At 41.4% G+C, this 24,817-nt stretch overlaps 1 protein-coding gene across 10 annotated transcripts in view; it reads right to left on the minus strand.

Moving 5' to 3' along the window:
• Positions 1–24,817, minus strand: part of tnikb (TRAF2 and NCK interacting kinase b) — a 102,774-nt gene that overhangs the window by 11,757 nt on the left and 66,200 nt on the right. For 2 of the 10 annotated variants that reach the window (XM_037534214.1, XM_037534209.1), the window contains exons 14-29: positions 21,990–22,076; positions 17,452–17,643; positions 16,597–16,926; positions 13,638–13,802; positions 13,294–13,539; positions 11,832–11,941; positions 11,339–11,457; positions 9,922–10,019; positions 9,244–9,267; positions 6,944–6,952; positions 6,318–6,499; positions 4,181–4,295; positions 3,670–3,837; positions 3,000–3,096; positions 904–1,086; positions 677–820 (exon numbers count right to left, since the gene is read on the minus strand). In XM_037534214.1, coding sequence (XP_037390111.1) covers positions 677–820; positions 904–1,086; positions 3,000–3,096; positions 3,670–3,837; positions 4,181–4,295; positions 6,318–6,499; positions 6,944–6,952; positions 9,244–9,267; positions 9,922–10,019; positions 11,339–11,457; positions 11,832–11,941; positions 13,294–13,539; positions 13,638–13,802; positions 16,597–16,926; positions 17,452–17,643; positions 21,990–22,076 — 2,269 coding nt within the window. The remainder of the gene's footprint in view (positions 1–676; positions 821–903; positions 1,087–2,999; positions 3,097–3,669; positions 3,838–4,180; positions 4,296–6,317; positions 6,500–6,943; positions 6,953–9,243; positions 9,268–9,921; positions 10,020–11,338; positions 11,458–11,831; positions 11,942–13,293; positions 13,540–13,637; positions 13,803–16,596; positions 16,927–17,451; positions 17,644–21,989; positions 22,077–24,817) is intronic. The other 8 variants (XM_037534212.1, XM_037534210.1, XM_037534213.1 and 5 more) reach the window with 8 other exon arrangements.

Here is a 24,817-nt window from a genome sequence, read left to right on the forward strand (position 1 = left end):
GCTCAGAAAAGATTCTTCAAACTTGGAAGCGTACAATTGTCCAAAATGTCTTGGTCTGCTGAAGCATTAAGATCTCCCCTCACCGGAACTAAGGTTCTTAGGTCAACCCCTGAAAAATAACCCCATATCATTATCCCTCCTCCACCAAACTTTACATTTGGCACAATGCAGTCAGGCAGGTAACGTTCTCCTGGCGTTCACCAAACCTAGACTCGCCCATCAGACTGACAGACAGAGAAGCGGGATTCATCACTTGACAGAATGCCTTTCCACTTGCTCCAATGGCGGCATGTTTTACTCCACTCTATCTGATGCCTGGCGATGTAAGGCTTGCGTGCAGCTGCTCGCCCATGGAAACCCAAGCCATGAAGCTCCCAGCGATGTTAATGCCAGAGGAGGTTTGGAACAGTTATTGAGTCTGCAGAGTGTTGGTGACTTTTATGCACTATGTGCCTCAGCACTCAGTGACCCCGCTCTGTAAATTTACATGGTCTGACACTTCGTGGCTGAGTTGCTTTGGTTTCTAAACGCTCCCCTTCTTAATAATACCACTCAGAGTCGATTGTGGAATGTTCAGGAGGGAATAGGCAGGTTTACAACAGATGTAACAATCGCTATATTTTTTTCATTTGGCTAGACGGCTCCTTTAAATAAAACAGGAAAAAAACTCTCTTACCAGAGATGGTGACCAGTACATTGAGGCCCTCCAGAACGTCCATCTGCTGAAAGCGGCGGCGGCTGATGAGGTTATACACCTTGCCCTGACCACTGCGGTCCAGCAGCATCAGGCCATTTTCAGTTCCAACCAGCAAGTTCACCCCTGCAGCACAGAGTCACAGAGAGGTTAACAAGTCATGAACCCTGGAGCAGAGGAGGTGCGGTAACATGGGCGGTCTCACTCACCCCACAGAGCAGCGCACAGGATCTCCGAGTTAAAGCGCTTTTTGTATTTGCGAATCTCTGGCGTGTCGCTGTGCGGCCGGATGTTAGTGGGGTTCACGTTGACCACGGAGATTTTGCGTGCCTCGTTGAGCCGAGCTTGCTCCTGCTCCTGCTCCTGCCTCAACAGCTCATCCGCAAACAGAGCTGCAGCAGGAGGGACAAAGAGAAGCTCAATTAAGGTGACCGTTTGGTAAATAATACACCAACGTATTCAACAAAAAGGAGACATTAGATACTTCTGGCCTAAATAAATTATTATAATTGTTCATACATCAGCATCAAAACTGCCATATCTCTTAGTCTTGGATGAAAACTTTCTTGACTTTTGTTCAGCTGCAGATAAAAGCGTTATCTTGGCAAATCTGAGCATAACGTTTGACTTTATCTCTACTAAAACTCAAAGAGGAGACACATGAGATTTCAGACGTCTTTTTCTCAGAAGAAACATCTGAGCAGTAGGAGACTTTACAACTGCCTTTTCATCTGATTCTGCTGTCTAGGAGAAACTACAGGCCTATTAAGGAGAACGTTTTTTATTTTTTTCTGTCCTGTGAGTGGAGCTACAAGGTTAAGGTAGATAACAAATATCGAAGTAAGAATTATGCAAACTGCAAGTCTAAATCATAACATGGTAATCATCTCAAATGTGGTGTCTGACACTATCTGGCAAAATGCTAACACTGCTGCACACTGAATAAACAACGTAAGACATGTAAGTACACAAACATTTGTCAAGTGTGGCAGTGATGTTGCTTTGGCCGTTTTAGAGTACATTAGGAATATCTGGTGTTATTATATAATAGTGTTGTTATTAATAATATCCTTGCTTTTAGCACAGATGTAGCACTGTTTTCACTCCTTAACAAGATCTTATTTCAGAGGATCCAGTGACATTCAGTGGAAAAATTTACGCAGCGCAAAATGCATCAGATTTGAAACCTTTGTTTCCCACTGGGTGATAATAGTGATTTCTCGAAAATCCCATTCATTTTTTCCATAGAGAAATCCAGCTTAATAGCTAAAATGAGCATGACGCAGACCACAGAGTGAGTGCGTTTACATGCACTCAATGATCAGGTGATAATCAGATTTCTGCAGTTATCTGATTATTATTCAAATGGTTGTGTAAACACACACTCTGATTTCTTAGATGGGAGGAAGGTCTAGAAATCCGATTAGGAAATCCAATACAAAGAGCTTGATTTAAGCTCAGTAATCAGGTTGCTCAGTGCATGTGAACTCTGATTTCCTTCAGATTTCTCAGTCTGCTCATGTGTGAAACAGATGGCTGTACCAGAGTAAGCGATCAGCGTCACCGCAAGACTCAGCAAAACACATTTGGAGCAATGCAGAAGCCAAATTCTCGCTTTAAGAAATTAAGGATTTAAATAGCCGCATCACGAAGTTTCATTTTTACATTACGTTTACATCACGTCTTCTTCTGTAACTTTATTGGTTGGATGAAAAACAGAAGTCGGATTACTCTCTGACTCATATAGACCTGGACCTAGACCAGTATCTGATTGCTCAAGTGTATGTAAATGTGTTAATCAGATTACTGACAAAATCTGATTTTCTGCTGTTATCAGATACAAAGTGTATGTAAATGCACTCAATGATGACTTCAGAGAGTGTACTGTTGTCATTCTTATGGATGTCATACAGTGTCAAAAACTGCATCTAGTGCACTTATTTGGGCATAATAAATAAATATAAAAATAATAAGATTGTACAGTGTTTACTGGAGGGAACAAGCTTTATTTACTCTTTAGCTATTAGCTCCACTGCAGAATAGAAGAAGCAGATTTTGGACCTCATTTGGTCTGAGGGCTGATTTCTGCTGAACAATCACTTTAACCCAAATATATGATAACAATAAAACTCCACAAAAACAGAGCTAGTAATCTATAGTATGTTTCTACCCAATTTAGTCATATGCAGTTCCACTTGGTAGCTAGGTCTCTCCCATCACATGACAATAACAAGCTGGGCTGGTAAAGCTTTACTGTCTTTCATAATAAAGAATAATTATCATTATAAAACAGAGAGGCATGAACCTGAGGCAGAGTTCTCGTTATCGTCTTCAGTCGGCGAGGTCTGATACACCCGGGGGTCCACGAACGGAGTGAAGGAGGCTTTGGACCCACTGCCGTACTGCCGATGAGAAACCAGCATGAAAAAGACGCTCACTCGCATATATTCCAATATGATGGACAGCAACGTAACTGGTAAGTTTATAGTGTGTGTTAATGCCAACATGCACATAATGTCAACATGTAAATCGTTGATTTGGAACATGGAACTTTTTGGAAGGACAGACCTCGTGGAAGCATACAGGTAAAGACACTGCTTAGTGAGAGTAAAACCAGAGATGTTGCAGAAGAAATGTAAGGGAGCATCATACATAAATGCCATGGCCACTGGTTTCATTGGTTCATGCATTTAAGATGAGATGACTCAAAAATAAGCGTGAGTAAAATAATTTTAAAAAACAAAGCCTGTCAGCAAAGGAAAACGAGTTTAGAAGGCAAGGATGGGACAAGGAAGGGACAAGAGTCTGGAATCAGACAAGAGCGGGGCATCCCTGAATCTACAGCCAGAAGACACAGCCAGATAAATATGTGGTTTGTTTGGACTGGACTGGATGGTGATGGTTAGAAGGTTGGGTTGGGTTAGAGTTAAGGGTTAAGGGTTGGAGTGGCTCGGACAGGCTGCACCGTCACCTACTTCAGCCACAGCGTCCAGGTCCTGCGCATGCAGACTGGAGTGGCGCCCTGGGCCTTCGCTGGGCGTGGCCAAGGGGGAGTGGCTTTGCTGCACTAGATCGGGAAGATTGGCGTTACCAGGGAAGCCGTTGCTCTCGGCGTGACCCGAGCGCTTTCTTTCCCCAAACATCTGCAGGAGAGGAACACAGAAAGGAGAAGGGCTACGCTAGTGCTGAGCCCCGCCATGCGCCACCTTGTGGAGAAGATCTGGGGAAATGCAAACTGAGTGCCCCCTGTCAGTATGAGCAGTGAGATCCACCAGAGAAAAAGTGGAGGTGCTGGAAAGGGGTGACTGAACTAAACTTAAACACCAACTTAGATTAACCAACTTAAAGAGAATGAACAAATCAGACAAACTGGGAAAGAAATGAAACAGTGACACACCAAACAAATGAGCGTAGGAGGTACTGCCTGGAGCAGAGTTTAGAGATATTTCTGATGAGAGCCCAGCAGTCAGATCACCAGATTCTTACCTCTCTCATCATCAGGGTGCTGTCTTGGGAGTTGTTTCCATAGGACTCTTCATGGGCATCCTCCTGGCCTCCCATTCCACCAAACGGTTCATTGCCGCCTTGGCCAGCTGATGGCCTGTTAAGAAAAATGAAATGTGTAAGCTGAATTGTTTTAAAAATTAGGAACTAGACAGAAATCATTCTGAAACATACATGAGCACAGATAGAAATCCGATTTCACTGAGATTTGCTTTGATTAAATTATTCTGGCATGATGCAAAATTATTTAAAAAATATATATATAAATGTGACTGCATAACTGGATTCAAAACTATACAGTTCTGTCTCGATACATATAATACAATATTTAAAATAGAAGCTGTGCTTTGTAGTGTCCCGTTCTAACACTTTAGCCACAAGATCAATATGTTAACGCTAAGGTAACACACTAGCCACACTGTCACGATTGGCCCCTCCCAGTCCTGTCCATGTGTTCATGTTGTTTTGATCTTCCATGTGCATTTGTTTTGGTTTAGTCCACCCCCTCCTTTCATGTCTCCGCCCATGATTGTTTTCACCTGTCCCTCGTTATCCCTGTGTATTTAAGCCCTGTGTTTGCTGGTCTTTGTTTGTTTTTTGCTGTGTTGTATGTTCTGCTTGTTCTGTTGCATTCTGGTGTCTGTGATGTCTGCCCCTCAATCTATCCGTATTGGCTCTATGACCCTGGACCGTTATGACCCTGATTTTGGATTTGCTCTTAATAAATCTCTCTTATCTCAGCACGTGCGTCCATCTCCTCGCTCCACGTTACACACATAGGCTTGCATGCTAGTTGCAATACTATGCGATACTGGCATTTTTTGGCATTCACATCAGAAATTTTTAAAATGTGCATGTAGTTTCCTAAATATTGCTGAAAACTGATTATAACATTAGGAGGCAGAAATCAAATGAGAGTTTTTTCATTTTTGTTTGTCAAACTCAAATTTTAAATATATTATTTTTAACAAATACATACATTTTTTTTAAAAATAAGTAACAAAGCGCATCACTACAGTAAACGCCAGATTTCTAAGCCAATTCTACGTCTCCTAAAGTGACCTCAAAAGCACACTGTTTAAACTGGCGGTTCTCAGCCTGGTAGTCGTGACTCGCAAGATGGTCATCGTAAAAGGTACAGAGCAGACGTCTGCACTCCCGTGGATTCCCACTGGACTCTCCACAATATCTTGCGGCATGGGTTTAATTTACAGTGTTGCGTATGGGAGTGGGTGGGAAACCGTCCCACGGCAGTTGGGAGTGGGAAGAAGCACGCAAATTTACAAACAGCAGAACGATCACTAAATCAAAAATATAAGCAATATAAAATGATAACAGTAAAAGAACTAAAATGAATGAAGTCTTTCTAAAGTTGTGAAGCAGCCAATGACGAGAACAACACACACGTTCTCATAGCTTAGAGACGGTGGAGCCTTCAGTCCGACGGCCACAGCTGCCCAGGAAAACACCAAAAATAATCCTTCTGTGGTTTAGTTCCTGCTTTGTGTTTACTGGGAATAAATGGTGTATGATGAAGTTACTTCACAGTGAGTCTGATGACCATGACTGCCATGTTATTTCAGCAGAGAATAATGTTTTTGTGAGTAGACACTACCTGGGCAGGAGCGGGACAAAACGCTTTAGTTTTCTGGGGTGGGACGAAATCTTGCGGGAGCAGACCTCTAGTAAGGTTTACTCTGAAGTAAGCATATTTGAGAAGTGCTTTCCCATAAAGTCCCCAAGCCAGTGATATCCCACAGTCTTTATAAACTTAAGATGTTAAATATCCCCACAGTTAACATGTAAAACCTCCTATAATTCTAATTGAAGCCAGAATAAAAAAATCAATTGTTTATGGTTAGCAATGGCATGTTCTTCCATCCATTTGTTAGTCATCCTCTGTGATAATGTTAGAGATTGGTCTGGAACATAAAAGGAGTCCGAGCAGAGGGAGCTTTACAGATCCAAGCAGACGTTTTTCACTATATTTGAATGGGCATTTTTTCATCGGCTTCGACGAGTGTTGAATTTCTAACTCTAATGCAGCTGAACTGTCACAGTGACGCATGTATTTTCTGCAACTCTAACAGCTCCACCAGAATCACAGTTAAAGCCTCACATGATGCGAGGGATATCGCTGACTGGCACCGTTCCATCATGGGCTCCACCCTCTCCCTCCTCCTCCTCACTGCTTTCTGACTCCTCACTGGACGACGAGTAGTCGGTCACTTTGACAGGCGGCCGGTTGGTCTCTTCATTGGAGCGCAGTTCCCGGAGTTCTTTGGCCAGAGCAGTGAGGTCCTGAGGGTCAGAGGTCACCAAAAGGATCAATATATCAAAATCTGGTTTCTGATTTGGGCTGAACCCCCAAACATTCCTCAAAGACCTGGGGAAAAAGACTTAAGTGAAAAAAAAACAACTAATGAACAAAAACGGTGACTAGTTTGTTAGTAGAGGCAATAACACAGCAAGGAGATACTTGTACATGTGAAGCAGGAGTGTTATAAACCAACTTCAAACGCAATATATATAAAGAACAGAAACAAAACAGTAGCAAAAAAAGTCTTGAGAAGGGAGGAGGACAATCCAGCCATCATTTCAGCAAATGATGCACAATAAAGAGGGCAGCCTCGTGCATAAGAAAGAACAGAGAGCAAGAAGATCAGGACCAGACAGGCTAATTAGGCCTCTGTATCACATGCAGGAGGGTTACTGGGGTCTGTCCTACCAGCCTGCACCTCTTACCAGTTCCTCCTGATGCCCAGACAGGACCAGGCAGCCAGACAGAGAGAAAATGCCACTGAGAAACTACAATTCCACTGAGTTTAATATAATGTGCTCCATCAGACTCAGAACTGATCTATCAATATGCAAATTCAATGTTTTGTAACCACTGTTATAAGGCTGGACAAGCTTTGCAGATTGTTTAGAAAGAATCCCATTCTGTCCAAAGAGGACAGAAAAGAGGACTTATAACGCACTATTAATTTCAATTCCATATCAGCCAACAATTGACTCTTAGTGCATTTGTAGATAATACGGCAACACAATTTAGATCTGAGAAGAGACTCCTAATTAATACTGAAGTAAAATTACTTCTTTTTCGTATGCACGCAATGAGTGCATTACTATGTGATTGGACTGAAAGTTATGTATCACAATAGTTTCTCAATAGGTTGAATGAGATTTTTCTCAAGCTTGTCCAACCCTGAAAATTAGCTGCAAAAGACTGCATTTCTGAGAGGAGCATGGACAGGTCAATTACTGCAGTGTGTAAGTGAGAAGTGATGAAATGGTCACGCAATGAAACGGGATTCCTGGCAGCCTCCCAGCAGGGTCGAGCATTCTACCTGCTTTAACACATTTAAATGAATTCATCAGCTCATTATGAGGTCCTTAATGAGGTAACCAGGTGTGTTAGAGGCAGGAAACCATTCAAGCCTGTAGCGCTGGGCCTTCCAGGTGTGTCTACTGATGCTGCTTCTCTATATATATATATATATATATACATACACACACATATATATATATGTGTGTGTGTGTGTGTGTGTGTGTGTGTGTAAAACTCAATGAATCATGCTGCAAATGCTGTAAGTGACATGTATCAATATTTGACTGTATAGTTAAAGTGCAGAGCATTTTGCCGAAACATAAGAAACCGGCGTCTCTGAGTCTGGGAGGTTAAGCAAACAAACTCCTCCTCCTCTTGCCCGGAGACTGCTGTTGCCAAGGTAACAGTCAGAATCCGGAGATAGTGTCAAGGATTTATTGAGACTGTGAAAGAGTGTGTCGAATTAGAGCGACGCTGAAATGGGCAGCTAATGAAGGTGACTGACATGGTGTGTGTATGATCCTGTGGAGGAGACGAGCAGCCGGTCCATTTATAACCAGCAGTGAAAGAACAGTGAGAGGGAGAGTGAAGTGATGAGGGGGTGGCTGAGTAAGCGAGTGAGTGAATGAGTGTTTGAAAGCAAGAGCAGTCTGAGAGAGTGGCACAGAGAGAGAGAGAGAGAGAGAGAGAGAGAGAGAGAGAGAGAGAGAGAGAGAGAGAGAGAGAGAGAGACAAATAACAAAACAGAGAGCGAGAGAGAGAAGTAGAGACAGAAAAAAGGGTGTGAAAAAAGAGGGTGATAATGTCAGAGCGAGAGACATAGAAAGAGTAAGAGAGTAATAGAAAGAGAAAAAAACTGGAAAGAAAGACAAACACAAAGAGAGAAGAAAAGATGGACAGAGTAAAAGAAGAGCGAGAGATATAGGTAGATAGATAGTGATAGAGAGAGAGATAAGAGAAAACTAGAGAGAAAGAAGTAGAAAGACAAAAAGCACAAAAAACAGGAGAGCACAACAAGTTAATACAGGGAGAGCCAGAAAGAAGAAAATTATACAAAAAAGTAAGAGAAAGGGATAAAGAGGGAACAACAGGAGAGAAAGAATCTAAGAAAGAAAAGAAAGAAAAAATGAAAAAGAAAGAAAAGAGACAGAATGTGAGAAAGAAGAGAGTGGAAGAATGGGGGAAAGAGACAGAAAAGAGAAAGAGAGGAAAAGAGAAGGGGGAAAAGGACAGGATAAAAGAGAGTAAGGATGAGACGAGAAGAAGAGAAAGCGAGAAAGACGTGGAAAGAGAGAGAAACAGATCACAGACAGGAGAAAATGTACTACAGAAAGAAAGAAAGAAAGAAAGAAAGAAAGAAAGAAAGAAAGAACCTGAATGTGAGAAAGAGACAAGAGAGGAAGAATGGGGAAAGGGCCAAAAAAGGAAAGAAAGGGAGCTAAAACAGGGACAGAAAATGAGAGAGAGAATAAGTGGAAAGAGGGAAAAATAGAAATGTACTACAGGGAGAGACAGAGAAGAAGAAAGAAAGAAAGAAAGTGTAAAAGAAAACAGGGAGAGTGGTGGAAGGAGACATAAAGGGAAAGAAAAGGGGAAATAGAGAGATTGAGAGAATGAGACAAAAGAGAGAAAGAAATAGCGAGAAACAGAAAAAGAGAAAACATGAGTGCAAAAAAGAGAGAGAAAGAGAGAAGAGGACAAAGGTCGCACTAACCTCATCTACGGCTCTCTTATAGCTCTGAGGGATCAGCGATAGAGAGAATGTTGGAAGAGGAGTGTGGAAAGAATAGACAGATGGATGAAAGAACATGGAAAATGAGAAAATGGTTAGTAGCACAGAGCTGAGGCTGCACACTGGAACACTGCGGCATCACGCAGGGCTGCTTCGTCAGTAAAGTTGGAGGAAACGTTAAAGGAAATGAAACGATAACGAGACACGTAATAAAAAAAAAAACACTACATCAGTTTAAAACCAGCTTATTACTCATTTATTATTTATTGCTTCAGAGAGTGACGGTGCCCAAACTACCATGCTAGCTATTTACATTTTAAGTCTAAGAACTTAAATTTTAGGCTAAAAACTAAGAGATTGTATGGCAAAATGAAAATGCATAATAGTTTGATTAGTCGATTAATCCAACAATAAACAGAGATTAACCAATTATAAATACTTGCTAGTCGCAGCCCTATGATGAAGTACTACTACTTTACTCCTGAACACTGGTACATTCAAAGACTGGAAGGTTTCTTTGAAAACAAACTCCTAATGATCTGTGACACAATGATCAAGAATACAAACATATAAAGTCTAGAAAGGAAATTAAGAAGTGTTCACATTGAGAATGATGTGCTTATGACTCCAAAAAGAGGGAGATACAACATGAAAACTTACCGCTGGTCTGCTGGGTCTGGTCACCTCCCTGCTTTCCTCTTGGGTTTTGGGCTTGGCCTCTTGGGAAATGGCTGGGGAACCCTCAGGCTTACCGGAACCTGTGGCAACCAGACACAATAAAACAACCAGCTAAGCACAGGTGAAGATGAATCTGGTTATCTGATTTGAGAAAACTGGAGAAAACCGGATTACAGCCAGACAAACTCAGAGCCAGTATAATACAGCCTGTTATATGCATACTTAAACCCATTATGCGTATACGTAAATCATCATACACAATATCCCAGAGAACACAGAGTAAAATGATAAAATTAGTTTCGCATTAAGTGCATTAACATGCAGTCATGGGCTGGAGGTTAGGGTACCAGCCTCGTGACCGGAAGGTCGCCGGTTTGATCCCCAGAGCCGACAGCACATGACTGAGGTGTACTTGTGCAGGACACCCAACCCCCAACTGCTCCCCGGGTGCTGCGGACTGGGCTGCCCACTACTACTGGCAAGTGTGTTCACTGCCCCCTAGTGTGTGTGCGCTCACTAGTGTGTATGTGGTGTTTCACTTCACGGATGGGTTAAATGTGCAGGTGAAATTGACCTGTTGTGGGTCTAATAAGGGTCACTTAATCATCTGATAACTGTAGAACATCATTTTGTCAGTAATCCGATCAACACGTTTACGTGCACTTGAGTAATCAGATACTGGTGAAACTCCAGGTCTAAATGAGAATGTTGTTACTCAGTGCTCTGGTGGACCCACGACATTTTTTTTAAAGCAATACAACCACAACAATTCATGTAAAAATGCCAGATTTTTAAAAATTTCACAAGTGTTCAGACTAGGGTTCTCCTTTAGAAGCTGTAGCCAGTCAGCAGCCTGTCCATATTGTCCACCCTCACACACACACACAATACCAACACATACACACACACTAACAGCAGGCCATGTAGGAGGAGAACAGAGTGACAGACACCTCCACACTTTTACTCCCTGTGGGGCGCTGAAAATGGGGTATTTTATATATTCTTCATAGAAAATGAGCAAAGGCCAAAGAATCTGGGGTTGAAATAATAATAAACCACATAATTTTTTAACTTAACTTTAAAAACATAAACTTTTGGTAAACTTTGAAAATCGGTCCCACAGACCTGAGCACCACTCAAGGGTTAAGTAAATAAAATATAAGTCAAATATAAGCTCTTGCAAGTACAAAAAAAAAGCAGATGTGTATATGACTTACGTGTAAATTATGTATACAACTGAATTTAGCACATTTATCCATGTAGCTGTATTTAATGGAAACACTGTAATGACCGTACGCAGACACAGAGAGTACACATAGGCTCAGTGTATGTCTTGCAAGGTTCTCATATGAGTGCAAAGTGTTGGATTAATCGCTGTGGGTCTCGGAGCGGCTCTTACCTCCCACCCGGTTCCTCTCACTGGAGCCACCCTGGGAGCTGGGCGTGCTAGAGCTGGAGGAGCTCCCGCTGCTCGTCCTCGGGAGACCCGTCTCCAGGGAAACTCGCAGGTCTGGGTTACTGCAGCAACAGAGAACCATAAGCCAGAGGTGATTAGAAAGATTAGCAGCCTCTTAGAGGTGCTACATATGGGGCTGAATGAGTAATTGGCCTTCGGCTTCCAGAGGCTGTCAGCATTGTTGATAATACAAATTAGCCTTTTCACCTTTCCAGCTTTTTCATAAGCCTGACAGTCAAAGAACAAAGAGAAGCCTATTTATAAACCAAAACAAAGAAGTAAACTGAGGAATGCTGATGGATGGCTGTTGTTTCATACACATGACTGGTTTATCTTGATAATTTATTTCTAACAAACAAAAAAACTCCTCATGATAAATAATAACTCGCTCAAATTTTAGGTGATAAATTACAGGGATTAATTTGTCTTTGTGTACCTGGCTCGGATAAGATGAGAACCAGGCCTTGGCCCAAGACCTCCCGGTCCATTCCCAGGAGAGTTCTTCCTTACTAGAGCAGGAGATATTGAGGTGGTCCTCTGAGGAACCTAAAAACAGGGAATGTCACAGATATTGTACCCATAGAGGCTTTAGCACAATTTCAAATGCAGGGCCCTTCTCACTCTTTTCTCCGACACCTCACTTACCAAAGAACTCACTTTGGGCAGGGCCTGGGTGATAAAACAATAATGACACTTATCAAAATCAAACATTTTATCAATAATGATAACGTGCATCTAAGGTATTTAAGATAAAATGGTTAGGCCATACTGTCACTCACTAATGTATTAGCAGCCAAGGCTTGAACTTTGAAAAACTGCTGTGAACATTTTAAAAATTTGGTATTTTAGGTAGTGATGTTGCTTTTTACTTGTTATAAAGGCTTTGCTTACACAGAAGGTAAAAGTGTCCCAAATCTGATCTTTTTCTTCATACATGACATAGATGTGTCTTCTGTGTGGACAGCAAAAACACACGGATTCTGACATTTTCAATTCCAATTTGGGATACTCTTTTACTGAAATCTGACACATATCCGATGTACAGCAATGCGACTCAGTCTAAACGGGCAGTTCGGAATTCATGTGACTTCTACGTCAATCCAACTTGACAGTCGGCATAATTTTGCACTGCTGAGACCCAAGAAACATTTGCGGTGAGGTTTCTGTACAAACAAAATGATAAGACGCTTATCCAAACTGCTCCATGTTCGAAGAGATTTAAAAAAATAGGCTGCAGTGTCCAAGAAAAGTTATAAGCCTGAAGTTTAAAGTTTAAAGAAAGTAAGAATGTGTGTCCTTCTTTAAAGTGAATTCAGAACTTATTAGCTCCTGTGATGCTGGCGAAGATGAAACTGAACCCTCTGAACGTGGCTGTTACTGCTGATTCCTTTGATTTGATTGTTAACCTCTGTATGAATGCACCACATGAAACATTGTTCTTATTTAGGAGCTGATCTGTTCAGACTAATGTCACATATAGGTCACATTTAAAATATACTGTGAACACTCTAACAAAAAATCGGATTCGGTAAGAAAATCAGATTCGGGTCACTTTTACCTGCTGTGTGAATGTCAAGCCAAAGAGAGGGAGAACAAGTCTAGCCATTCACCCCCGACAGCACAAGCCCCTTCAACAGTGCTATAGTTTAAAGAATAAGCTAGCTAGCTATTATTATATCACATCTTTAACATCTTCTATAAAATTATCATCATATATGTACTCTGTATTTCTATTTTTCATAGCCAACAGGTCTGTTGAAAAAAAATTCAACATTCAAAATACTACCAAGACTTAAACTGGACATTACGGAATGTGTATAATTATCTGTAATTATCAATAACATATGACATAGAACAACTTATTGCGATAAACATTTTGGTCATATATCCCAGCCCACCTTCGGTGGAAGTTCCTCTTCCTGCCTTAACCAGGAGCTTCGATCAAACTTGTCGTCCCGGCTGGTGACGCGGGGCGGTGGCATGGGTGTCTCTGAGGTGGGGTCAGAATTCTGGCGGGGCATAGGGGGCCGGTGGGGCGACAGGCTCTCCTGGAAAGCTGAGACGCCCTGGGAAGACTGGTCATGCAGCGACTGAGAGCCCGTCATAGAAGAACCATGAGACTTCACCGAGACTAGGTGGGCCATCTGGAGAAGTCAGGAGTCAGAGATCAACATTTAATCCTACAGGGCACAAATATACAGCAGTGGACATTAGACTATGCAACCTTCAGAGGTAATTGTACCTGGGGCTCGACAGAGCGGTGCATGGGTGGGGTCCTGGCCTGCTGGATGCCGCCGCTGCTGAAGGACTCGGAGCGAGGGGGCAGTGAAGGGTCAGAGATTCGATTGGCCACCTTGTGCTGCAGGGCTGGGGAACTCTGTCGGTTCAGCTTGGAGCGCTCCTCCACCTGGACAACAGGTAAAATCAGCTGTATTGTGGAAGGCTTTCAGCACTGCAAAGTATGCATGTAAGACATAACCCCACTATTAACGCTGAAGATCCCATCCAACCCGATCCAACTCAGATAATTATGCCCTGAAACTGCAAGAGCCTGTATGTGAGAGCACACATCAATTCCTCACTCTCATCACTACATAACTTACACAAGTAGTTTCACAGCAGTTACTGAATACTTTCTAGTAATTACTAAATAATTCATTTTTAAATAAGTCTTATGAAATTTAGCCTGCAGGCTGATATGCCCCGAAATTTCAAAAAAGAGGGAAAATCCTGCTTTAACTGGTCGGCTGTCTGCCATGCAAGCTGCTAGTACTATCCTAAGGCTAAAACTGATCATTTGATGGATGTGACAGCACATGGGGAATAATATCTGAATTAATTAAATGTGCCGAGCAGTGTGCTGCATATCAGTCTTCAATTAATACAGGAGAATACTATGAAATCTAGAATAACACAACAGCTTAAATTAATAAACATCTAGCAACATCTACCTGTTCTACACTGACAGGACAACCGTATTCTGTTATTTCCAGAATGAAATCTGTTCAAAACTGGTCACTGAGACCGCTAAATGACCTTAACCTGAAACATATCCATCTCTTCTCTCTTGTGTATCTTAATAAAGTGACAACTTTGGCTCATTCACAAGAGGGCGTTAAACACAAGGAATGCTAAAAGTCATAATGTGAGGTCAATTAACTTATAAAATCCTTGACAGAAACCAGACATCACAAAATCGATAAAGGTTAAGCCTGGACAGCACTGTCCTAATAGAAAAATGGCAGCATTCCTTGTTTCTGCAGTGTGCAGGTATTAGCAGAAATGTCAATACAGACTTCTTAAAAGATGACAGAAGAAAACAGCCTGAAGAAAAAGAAATCAAAAGGGTGCTATTATGAAGAGAGAAAAAACATTGTTATTGATCATTTTCTACTCTCATTAGTCAACAGAGGGGGATTTGTGTAGTATATTAAAGTCTTGACATTGAAACTGATGTGTATGTACTAATAACGCTTTATTAGATGTTATTAATAGAAGAGCGGTCATATTGGCTGTGTTTACATGCAAAGATTTTTGGCAATTCGACTGAATACATTCAGATTATGAATTAAGATTGAGGTGTTTATACTCACTCTACTCAACAATCAGATGGAAAACGTCAGTTTACATGCTCACTACAAGTAATCCGCACATAGAGCACCACTTAGTGTACACATAACCATGACAATGAGTCAGAGCGAGATGAGCAGCAGTGAGCAGTGCTTGTGTTTTTAACTGCTTTAAAATGGTGTCAGACTCAGGAAAACGTCCTTCACATGTCCTATTAAAAAAGGCAGAGAAGAAGACGTCATGTTCTGAGACACATAAGCTGGTCTTTTAAAGATCAGAGCATAAACTTTGTCTCCTCTGCAGACCAGTTTCTGCTCTGCATGCACATGCAGAACTTTCAGAATGGGAATGTACTCAGATACAGGTGCTTACATGGTTATTATTTGTTTATTTATTTATTTTAAAAAAATACTTTTTGACCTCCGCATTTAACCCATCCGTGAAGTGAAACACCACATACACACTAGTGAACACACACACTAGGGGGCAGTGAGCACACTTGCCTGGAGCGGTGGGCAGCCCTATCCGGGCAACCTTCCGGTCACAGGGCCAGATCCCTAACCTCCAGCCCACGACTGCCCAACAGATTTAACAGATTATTTACAGGATAACCCAACTTGTTCAGTCATGGCCTCAACCAGACTAGTTGAAATTTAATTTAACCATTTGTCACTGTGTTTGCACACTGTGAAATTAGACCTCCGCATTTAACCCATCCATGCAGTGAAACACCACATACATGCATGCTAGTGAATACACACACACACACTAGGGGCACCCTTGCCTGGAGCAGTGGGCAGCCCCACTGTAATTGGGGGTTAGGTGTCTTGCTCAAGGGCACTTCAGTCATGGACTGTCAGCAGAGGGGATCAAACCAGCAACCTTCCGGTCACAGGGCTGGTTTCCTAACCTCCAGCCCATGACTGCCCCCTATTCTAATTGAGGTGTTTACATGGACATATTCTATTCTGATGAAGCTACTATTCGGATTATTAATGGATGATCAGGTTGCATGTAAACATTGGTCCTGATTACTCAGTTGAATCTGATTACTTGTTTTAAAAAAAATATTTAAACTTACCTTCTTGATGATAAATTTACACTAATTAAGTTCAATCCTACATTATCTTCAGTGTTATAATATTATGGTAATTATAATTATGGTTTTTATAACTCGACACACTCAAATCCCACTCTTATTTTGAAGCCCACACACCATAAACCCCATTTTCATCAAGCTGCCAGCCTTCTGCTGGACTTAAACGAATGCTTGGTAAGACTGTGGAGTGAAAATGTCAGAGGGAACAGCTGAAAAGCAGCCGAAAATGAGCTTTACACGCACCAAGCCCACATACTGTGAAGGAAAAGGGCCAACAAGAGTGGCTGCTAAAGCCTCTGAACAGAAGAAATGCAAAGGAGGAAAGGCTATTCCAGAGAAATCACCGAAAGGACCCCAAAGAGAGGAGAGAAGGATTTGGAAGAAAATACCAACAGAGTTATCTCGCCACAGGCAGCCCCTTGGAGAAGGATGGCATGATTAGAAGTTCCAATCATGACTGAAGGCAGATACGGTAAGACTGAGTCTGAATGGCTGTCGGCATACAGACAGGCAAGAGGGTCTGTCTCTCTACCTCACTGTCCCGTGCCAAAGCGCGGCCTGGGCTGCGCCCCCGGCCCTCCTGGCCTGGATATGGGTGGGCATACAGGGCCAGATCTGGCTCGCAGGACACCCGGATCCTGGGGACATTAGCATTCACGCTCGTCTGCCTGAGCTGGACCTCAGCCCGCTCCCGCTGGGCGTAGGAGGGGGCAGCTGCTGGGTAGGAGGGGGGACGGGCAGGGATGTGGCTGGGGGTGTGGTCAAGGAGGAGAAGGTGTGAAACTTGTGTCTCCTCGAGTCCAGAGGAGTGCTGGTTCTTTGTAGGAAGCCGGGGCGAGTTACTTTGAGCTCTCTTCATCACCTGCATAGAGACTGGCATTGCTAATGTGCCTCAAACATAATAGTCAAGACGATGCTGACTTTGTAGAGATTTCTTCATAGCTGGGTGAAAAATGTTTAGATATGGATTCGTTCTGCCAGAAACACTCTATATAAGGGCTGGGTAATACGCTTATATCAATAATGATCAAAAACCCAAAAATTATGAAGTTGAGAGACATTTGTTTGGTTTTCGTGGCTCTCAGATTTAACAATCAGAATGAAACCTTTTCTTTCTTCAGGGTTCAAAATACTATTCAGACTTGAAAAAATCAAAAAATCAAATGTACCCAATTTTCCACTAGAGTTAACTTTTTAAAATTCATTCATTTAAAATAGAAAATACATATATAATCATCAATAATTATCAATGTTGAATGAAATGGTTAAAACATGGGAAAAACATGTTGTGACAAGATTCCTGGCTTTCTATTCTATTTCAGTTCAGTGATGCAATACCAGCAGTAAACAGCAGGCTCCATGGTGTCCTTTACATCACTGTTCATACCTCTTTTGCCCAGGCAGGCTTGTCGCTGGGGTTGACAGAGTCTTTGTAGTGGTAGAGCTGTTTCTTGTCTGCAGGTCGAGGCTCTTGCTGCTGCTGCTGTTGGAGGGACACCAGGTATGCCCTCTCCTGCTGGAGCTGCCTCTGCAGCCTCTCTGCCTGCCTCTGCTCCTCCAGCTGCTTTCGCTTATACTCCTGAATCCACAGACAGGCGGTGAGACAGTTAGATAGGCAGACAAACAGGCAGACACAGACAGACCAGCAGATAGACAGACAGACATAAATTTAGACAAGCAGACAAATAGTTAGACTGGCAGACAGATAGATCACAGTTAGACAGACAAACAAAAGAAACAGAACGTCAGTGTTACGTCCTGCGTCTGGCAGTTTCCTTTTCTCTCATGTAACACAGATGTACAGGCAGACATACAGACAGACAGTTAGACAGACAGATAGACAGACAGACAAATAAATAGAGGCAGACAGTATTACAGAAAGAAAGTCAGGCAGACAGATAAGCAGGCAGACAGGCAAATAGATAGATAGATAGATAGATAGATAGATAGACAGACAGATAGACAGATAGATAGATAGATAGATAGATAGATAGATAGATAGATAGACAGCTAGACAGAGAAACAAAAAGATATATAGACAGACAAATAGTCAGACAGACACACAAACAGATAGACAGATAGATACACACATGCACAGACAGATAGATAGACAGACACAAAGATAGATAGATACACAGAGAGACAGATAGACAGAAACAGAATCAGAATACTTTATTGATCCCAGAGGGAAATTGCAGATAGACATTGAAACAGGTAGACAGATAGACAGACAGACAGCAGGAATACAGATAAATAAACAGGCAGACACTGAGACAGACAGATAAAGACAGGCAGACGGACAGATAAACAGGTAGACAGACAGTCAGACACACACAGACAGACAGACAGACTGACTGACAAACTGCCAGAAAAACGAACAGCATGAGGAGGAAATTAGGACACTTTCACATTTCTGAAACGCCTCTATAATACTTGGACAAACACTCTGACTGTTAAATAACTCTAAAAGGCGAAACCAGGGCTTTCATGAACCAAAGGCTTTGCTGGTTAATCAAAGATGCTATCGCTCAGCACTGCTAATAGATCCCTTCGCCTTCCTCTACTGGCACTTCAAAACAATGCGGTAAATCCCGGGTGTGCAGCCAGGCAGATCATCAAACTGGATGCGGACCGAAGACGGTTTCTGCTCTGCTCTAAAACTTTTTAATTGAGGCCTTTTTATCTACATCCAACGTCTATGGGGAAACAATTTTATACAAACCCATTAGCTGTGTGAGATAAATCTATTGATAGCCAATTATCTCCCAACTCAAAATCTAATTTCCCCACAGCAATGAGGCACACGCTACAGAGCTGCCGCTAATCACCTCAGGGCTGCCGAAAATCAATCTGCCCGGTCGATAAGACTGCCTGCACTGCGGAGGGAACACAGGACAGCCACACACAGGAGGCTAAAGAACCCCCAACCCAAAGGGAACTTATAGACCAGTACAGCTGTAGAAATGCCTGACTCTTAATCTAGAGAATTCAAGCTACTGCTAACAACATTTAGCAGCTTTAACCGCTGAATATCTTGGGTGCATAGTTCATACACTGACTGACGCAGCTTCTTTCATTTCCACTTAAAACGATAGTCTGGGGAATTCAAACTATTTGACCCTCAGCTTTTTACCTAAAATGTAGTCCAGCCAAACAGAAATGAGCTCCTTTAGCGTTGCAATAGAGATATCAGGCTAATGTGGCTAACAAGTCATGTGCTAATGACTATCAGTTTGCATTGTGCCTAAATCACACCCTTGCCTCACACTTTACTAAGTAATCTCAGATTTATTTATGTGTTTTTGATTGATGCGTTTGATTTTATCTATAAAAATGGGTAAAAATACTTGAAATATTCAGGCTTCAAAATGTCCGATGCTACTGTTTTTAGCTATGCGACTATCCGGGTTAGGCCGAGAAATAGGCAAAATTCCACTTATCGTCGCTCATTTTTCACTCACAGTCCAATTAACTTTTTCCTTCCTTCCTTCAATTATACTTAGTTAATTAGTTCAGTAAATAATTTTAATGTAGCACAGTGTCAGCGACATCATTTTACTATAAAATCCCTTCTATTAGACCTAGTCATTATTGTTGCTCCCTCGGTTGTTTGTAATATATAATGTGTGTGTGTCTGAGTGAGTGACGGTAGGAATGCATGTTTTATTTTATTTTGTTATATTTTATATTTATTTTATCTTATTCTCTACATGTGAATGTCTGATACTGTGCTCTGTGAGCTCCTGTAACCAAAACCAAATTCCTTGTACGCATAGCATACCTGTCCAATAAAGCTTGATTATGATTGATATTTGTCAAGTTTATTTTCTATAATAAAAGTCTCTGTGCTGGCTAGTGGACCAATATGGGTTTGATATAAATTGGATCTAAAGCAAACTAGTGGTCTGTGATTCCCTTCAGGTTTCAGTCCTGGTCTATATTAACCTCAGAGCAAAACTAACGAACTAATCTTTGGGAACTAAACATGCCGTGAATGACTACAATTCGGGATAAAGGGAATGAAGAGGAAGGGAGTAAAGCTACGTTCACATTACAAGCCTCATTGCTTAAATCAGATTTTTTGCTCAAATCCGATCTCTCTGACACGATGGTTCACACTCATTTAGGTGATTCAAATCTGTCATTAATGTGAACAAACCGGTGTCCTGAAATGACCCACATCCAACTCAGTAACGTCATGTGAATGAATCACGTGCCTCATCAGCACAAACTAATTCTGATCTAATTCCAAACACAAATTCTAATCAGAGCGTCGCATGGCCACAAATCAGATACGTATCCGACATAGGACCACATATGAAAGTGACTCAGGTCTGATTTGAAATCGAATTTGAAGATCAGATTTGTGTATCAACACAGCTCTGAAAACATCAGATGTGAGCCACACTAGAGCAAAACATCAGATTTGTGCCACTTCAACCTGGTAATGTGAACGTAGCCTAAGTGAAGTGAGGAAGTGAGTAAGGCTGAATTGTAATAAGGCCGGAAAATAATTTTTATATTGAAGGAATTCATGTATTTAATTATTATACCTCTTAATGAGGAAAACTTTTCCTAAAATGCTTTTGTATTGCCAGGAGTTTGTCCTGATTTGCAGCAAATGTTAATTTTAGTAAAAATTACAAGTACTGAGTTGCATCCAAAATTACTCATTTATGTCACTGTTATATCAAAACCTTTACACGGCATTAAAAACATCAGCTCCTCTTTATACTGTGTGGACATTTCATGACAAATGACTGAATAGACTAAAATAAAAGTGTGAAAAGTGCAAAAAGGGTCTAGAAAACTTAATAATAATCATCATTACATTAATGTACATTAAAGCTAAGAATATTTTTTTCCCTTCTCCTATAAGGTTATCATTTCTGCAAAGTTTCGTAATGACAGTAACAATATACAAAGATCAGGCATAACATCATGACCACCTCCTTGTTTCTATGCTCATTGTCCACTTTATCAGCTCCACTTACTGTATAGCTGCACTTTGTAGTTCTACAGTTACAGACTGTAGTCCATCTGTTTCTCTGATACTTTGCTACCCCCTTTTACCCTGTTCTTCAGTGGTCAGAACCCTCCATGGACCCTCACTGAGCAGGTACTATTTGGGTGTTGGATCATTCTCAGCAATGCAGTAACACTGACATGTGTTGCGCTGGTATGAGTGGATCAGACATGAGTTTTAAACACTCTGTCCACTCACTGTCCACTCTATTAGACACTCCTACCTCATCAGTCCACCTTGTAGATGTAAAGTCAGAGATGACAGCTCATCTGCTGCTGCACAGTTTGTGTTGGTCATCCTCTAGTCCTTCATCGGTGGGCACAGGAAGCTGCCCACAGGACGCTGTTGGCTGGATACTTTTGGTTGGTGGACTATTCTCAGTCCAGCAGTGACATTGAGGTGTTTAAAAACTCCAGCAGCACTGCTGTGTCTGATCCACTCATACCAGCGCAACACACACTAACACACCACCACCACGTCAGTGTTATGGCAACGCTGAGAATGATCACCACCCAAATAGTACCTGCTCTGTGAGGGTCCATGGGGGTCCTGACCACTGAAGAACAGGGTGAAAGGGGTAACAAAGTATCAGAGAAACAGATGGACTACAGTCTGTAACTGTAGAACTACAAAGTGCAGCTATACAGTAAGTGGAGCTGATAAAATGGACAATGAGTGGAGAAACAAGGAGGTGGTCATAATGTTACGCCTGATCTGTGTATACTGCCATATAATGTAATTCCATAACATTCATTATGAAGAAGAAGGGAGGAGGTGAAGGGAGCAAGTGAGCAAACGCTTCACTTGCTCTGAATTTGAATAAAGCCCATGCAAAGAGAGTGAGAAGTGAGAGGTCAGTGTTAGGGTTAGTGTTAGGGCTCAGCATAGTGTTAGTTTACCAAGAGGAGAGCCTGTTCCTGCAGAAGCTGCTGCTGCAGTATCTCCAACTGCCTCTGCTCCTCCTCCAGCTGACGACGGATATACTCCTACCAGCGGCGCGCAGAGCAGAACAGAACAGAACAGACCCCCGCAGAGAGAAAGAGAGAGAATAATAACAAAAGAGCAAGAATGAGAGAGACAGACAAACAGACGAATAGAAAGAGACAAGAAGATAAAAGCAAAAGGCAAGTGAGGTGGACAGACATTGGATAGAAGGAGAAAGGCTATCAAGGAGAATCAGAACCTAAAAAAGAGAAGACTGCATGAATACAAAGACAAGTGGATATCGGAAAAGCAGAATAAATTTGGGTTTATCTGTAATGTACACTGACAGAGAAGCCCATGAGGAGCTAGCATATTGCAGGCGATGAGTATTAGAAGTGAAAGACGAGTGCATTAGGAGAACCGTCTGTTGTTTGAGGAGCATCTTGACGTGGCAATTTTTAGAAGTGGTGTGCAGAGTCATTGCGAAAAGGGGAAGACGAGCGCAAAGCATTAGCCTCCAAACATTAAAGGCCATGTTTTCACTGAATGCGGTGGTTTATGTAGACAAGGAGGTCATAGATGTCATTAACAATTAACTTTTTACAGCTGCTTTAAGGAGGCTAGTCCTTTTTAGCCTTTAAATGTATACTGTACACTCGATTTTGACTGTAATCATTGTATGTCCAAGTATTCTGACACCCATTCTATTTCAATCAGCTACTTTAAGGTACAACCACTGCTGACATAAGCATTCAGCTGCACACCCACAGCTTGTGAAATCTATAAATCAATAGAAAAGCATTGCCAATAGAACAGGACAGTCTGTAGTGGCTCCACATGATCCTAAGGTCACCATGCCCAGTGCACTGGGGGTATAAACAGTACCAGTATTGGGCTGAGGAGCAGTCAAACTGTGTTCTCTGGAGTGGGATGAGTTGGAGTGATCCAGAACTGATCATCCAGCATCAGTGCCTGACATTACTAATGAACCCTTGGCTGAATGCAATTAAATTCTCACAATAATGTTCCAACATCCAGTGTAATCCAACATCACTGTTACTGATCTGAGAAACCATGGACGAGCAGGGTTTGGACACATAGTGCAGATATTTAAATGTTATAAAAATGTGTATTAATTACATATTACATTTATTTATTCACCTAAGGTTATTTTGTTTGACACTGTTTTGTTTGAGCCATTTTGTCTAAGGCAGTTTATGTCCAAGTCATTTTATCTAAGGTTGTTTTGTCTGAGGCTGTTTTGTCTGAGGCCATTTATGTCCAAGTCATTTTGTCTAAGGTTGTTTTGTCTAAGGCCGTTTATGTCCAAGTCATTTTATCTAAGGTTGTTTTGTCTGAGGCCGTTTCGTCTGAGGCCGTTCATGTCCAAGTCATTTTATCTAAGGTTGTTTTGTCTGAGGCTGTTTTGTCTGAGGCCATTTATGTCCAAGTCATTTTATCTAAGTTTGTTTTGTCTGAGGCCGTTTATGTCCAAGTCATTTTGTCTAAGGTTGTTTTGTCTGAGGCCGTTTATGTCCAAGTCATTTGTCTAAGGTTGTTTTGTCTGAGGCCGTTTATGTCCAAGTCATTTTGTCTAAGGTTGTTTTGTCTGAGGCCGTTTATGTCCAAGTCATTTTGTCTAAGATTGTTTTGTCTGAGGCCGTTTATGTCCAAGTCATTTTGTCTAAGGTTGTTTTGTCTGAGGCCGTTTTGTCTGAGGCCGTTTATGTCCAAGTCATTTTGTCTAAGGTTGTTTTGTCTGAGGCCGTTTATGTCCAAGTCATTTTGTCTAAGGTTGTTTTGTCTGAGGCCATTTTGTCTGAGGCCGTTTATGTCCAAGTCATTTTATCTAAGGTTGTTTTGTCTGAGGCCGTTTATGTCCAAGTAATTTTGTCTAAGGTTGTTTTGTCTGAGGCCGTTTATGTCCAAGTCATTTTATCTAAGGTTGTTTTGTCTGAGGCCGTTTATGTCCAAGTAATTTTGTCTAAGGTTGTTTTGTCAGAGGCCGTTTATGTCCAAGTCATTTTATCTAAGGTTGATTTGTCTGAGGCCGTTTATGTATTTATGTTAAGTCATTTTGTGTAAGACTTCCGCCCGAAGACTGCTGGGATGGGCTCCAGCATCCCCCCGCGACCCTGACGGAGAAGCGGCTTAGAAAATGGATGGATGGATGGATTTTGTGTAAGGTTATTTTTTGTAGTATCTTGTTACTGTTTGCATAAAATTAATAAATGAATGAATGACAGGTTTTCACCAAGGCTATTTCCACAGTAACTGGTAACTGTCCCTAACTGTAAAGATATTACCTATTGTAACTCCACTGCATTATTTTGACCAAATTTTAAATTGTATAAATCACTCGAAATCACCTGTGATTGGTGACTGGTAAGGGGGCTTGAATCACAATAAAATGTATTTATTTATTTATTTAATGAATTGATATATCTACAAATATTTACAACCTAACAATCCAATAATGCTGGACATGTTATGTCTTAATAAATATTTCAATGTAATTAAATAATAATTTAACAAATAACACACAGTTATGCTATAAATTCCTTTTACATTTAATTTACAGGTTGCTAATAAGGTTGAAAACGTCCGCATTTCTGATTTTTGTTGTGAAAATGCCAAAAAATGTGTTGTTCCACAAAACAAGACACAACAATAACTTTTCATCACATTCAAATCGTAATGAAACTCCTCAATCAATGCGAATGTGATATAATTTGCAAGTTTAGAAGCTGCACTTCCATCAGACAATAAAGATCAAACAACACAATGCTTTTGTATCGCCAGG

Source organism: Pygocentrus nattereri, chromosome 24, assembly GCF_015220715.1.
Source record: "Pygocentrus nattereri isolate fPygNat1 chromosome 24, fPygNat1.pri, whole genome shotgun sequence".
Classification (NCBI taxonomy): domain Eukaryota; kingdom Metazoa; phylum Chordata; class Actinopteri; order Characiformes; family Serrasalmidae; genus Pygocentrus; species Pygocentrus nattereri.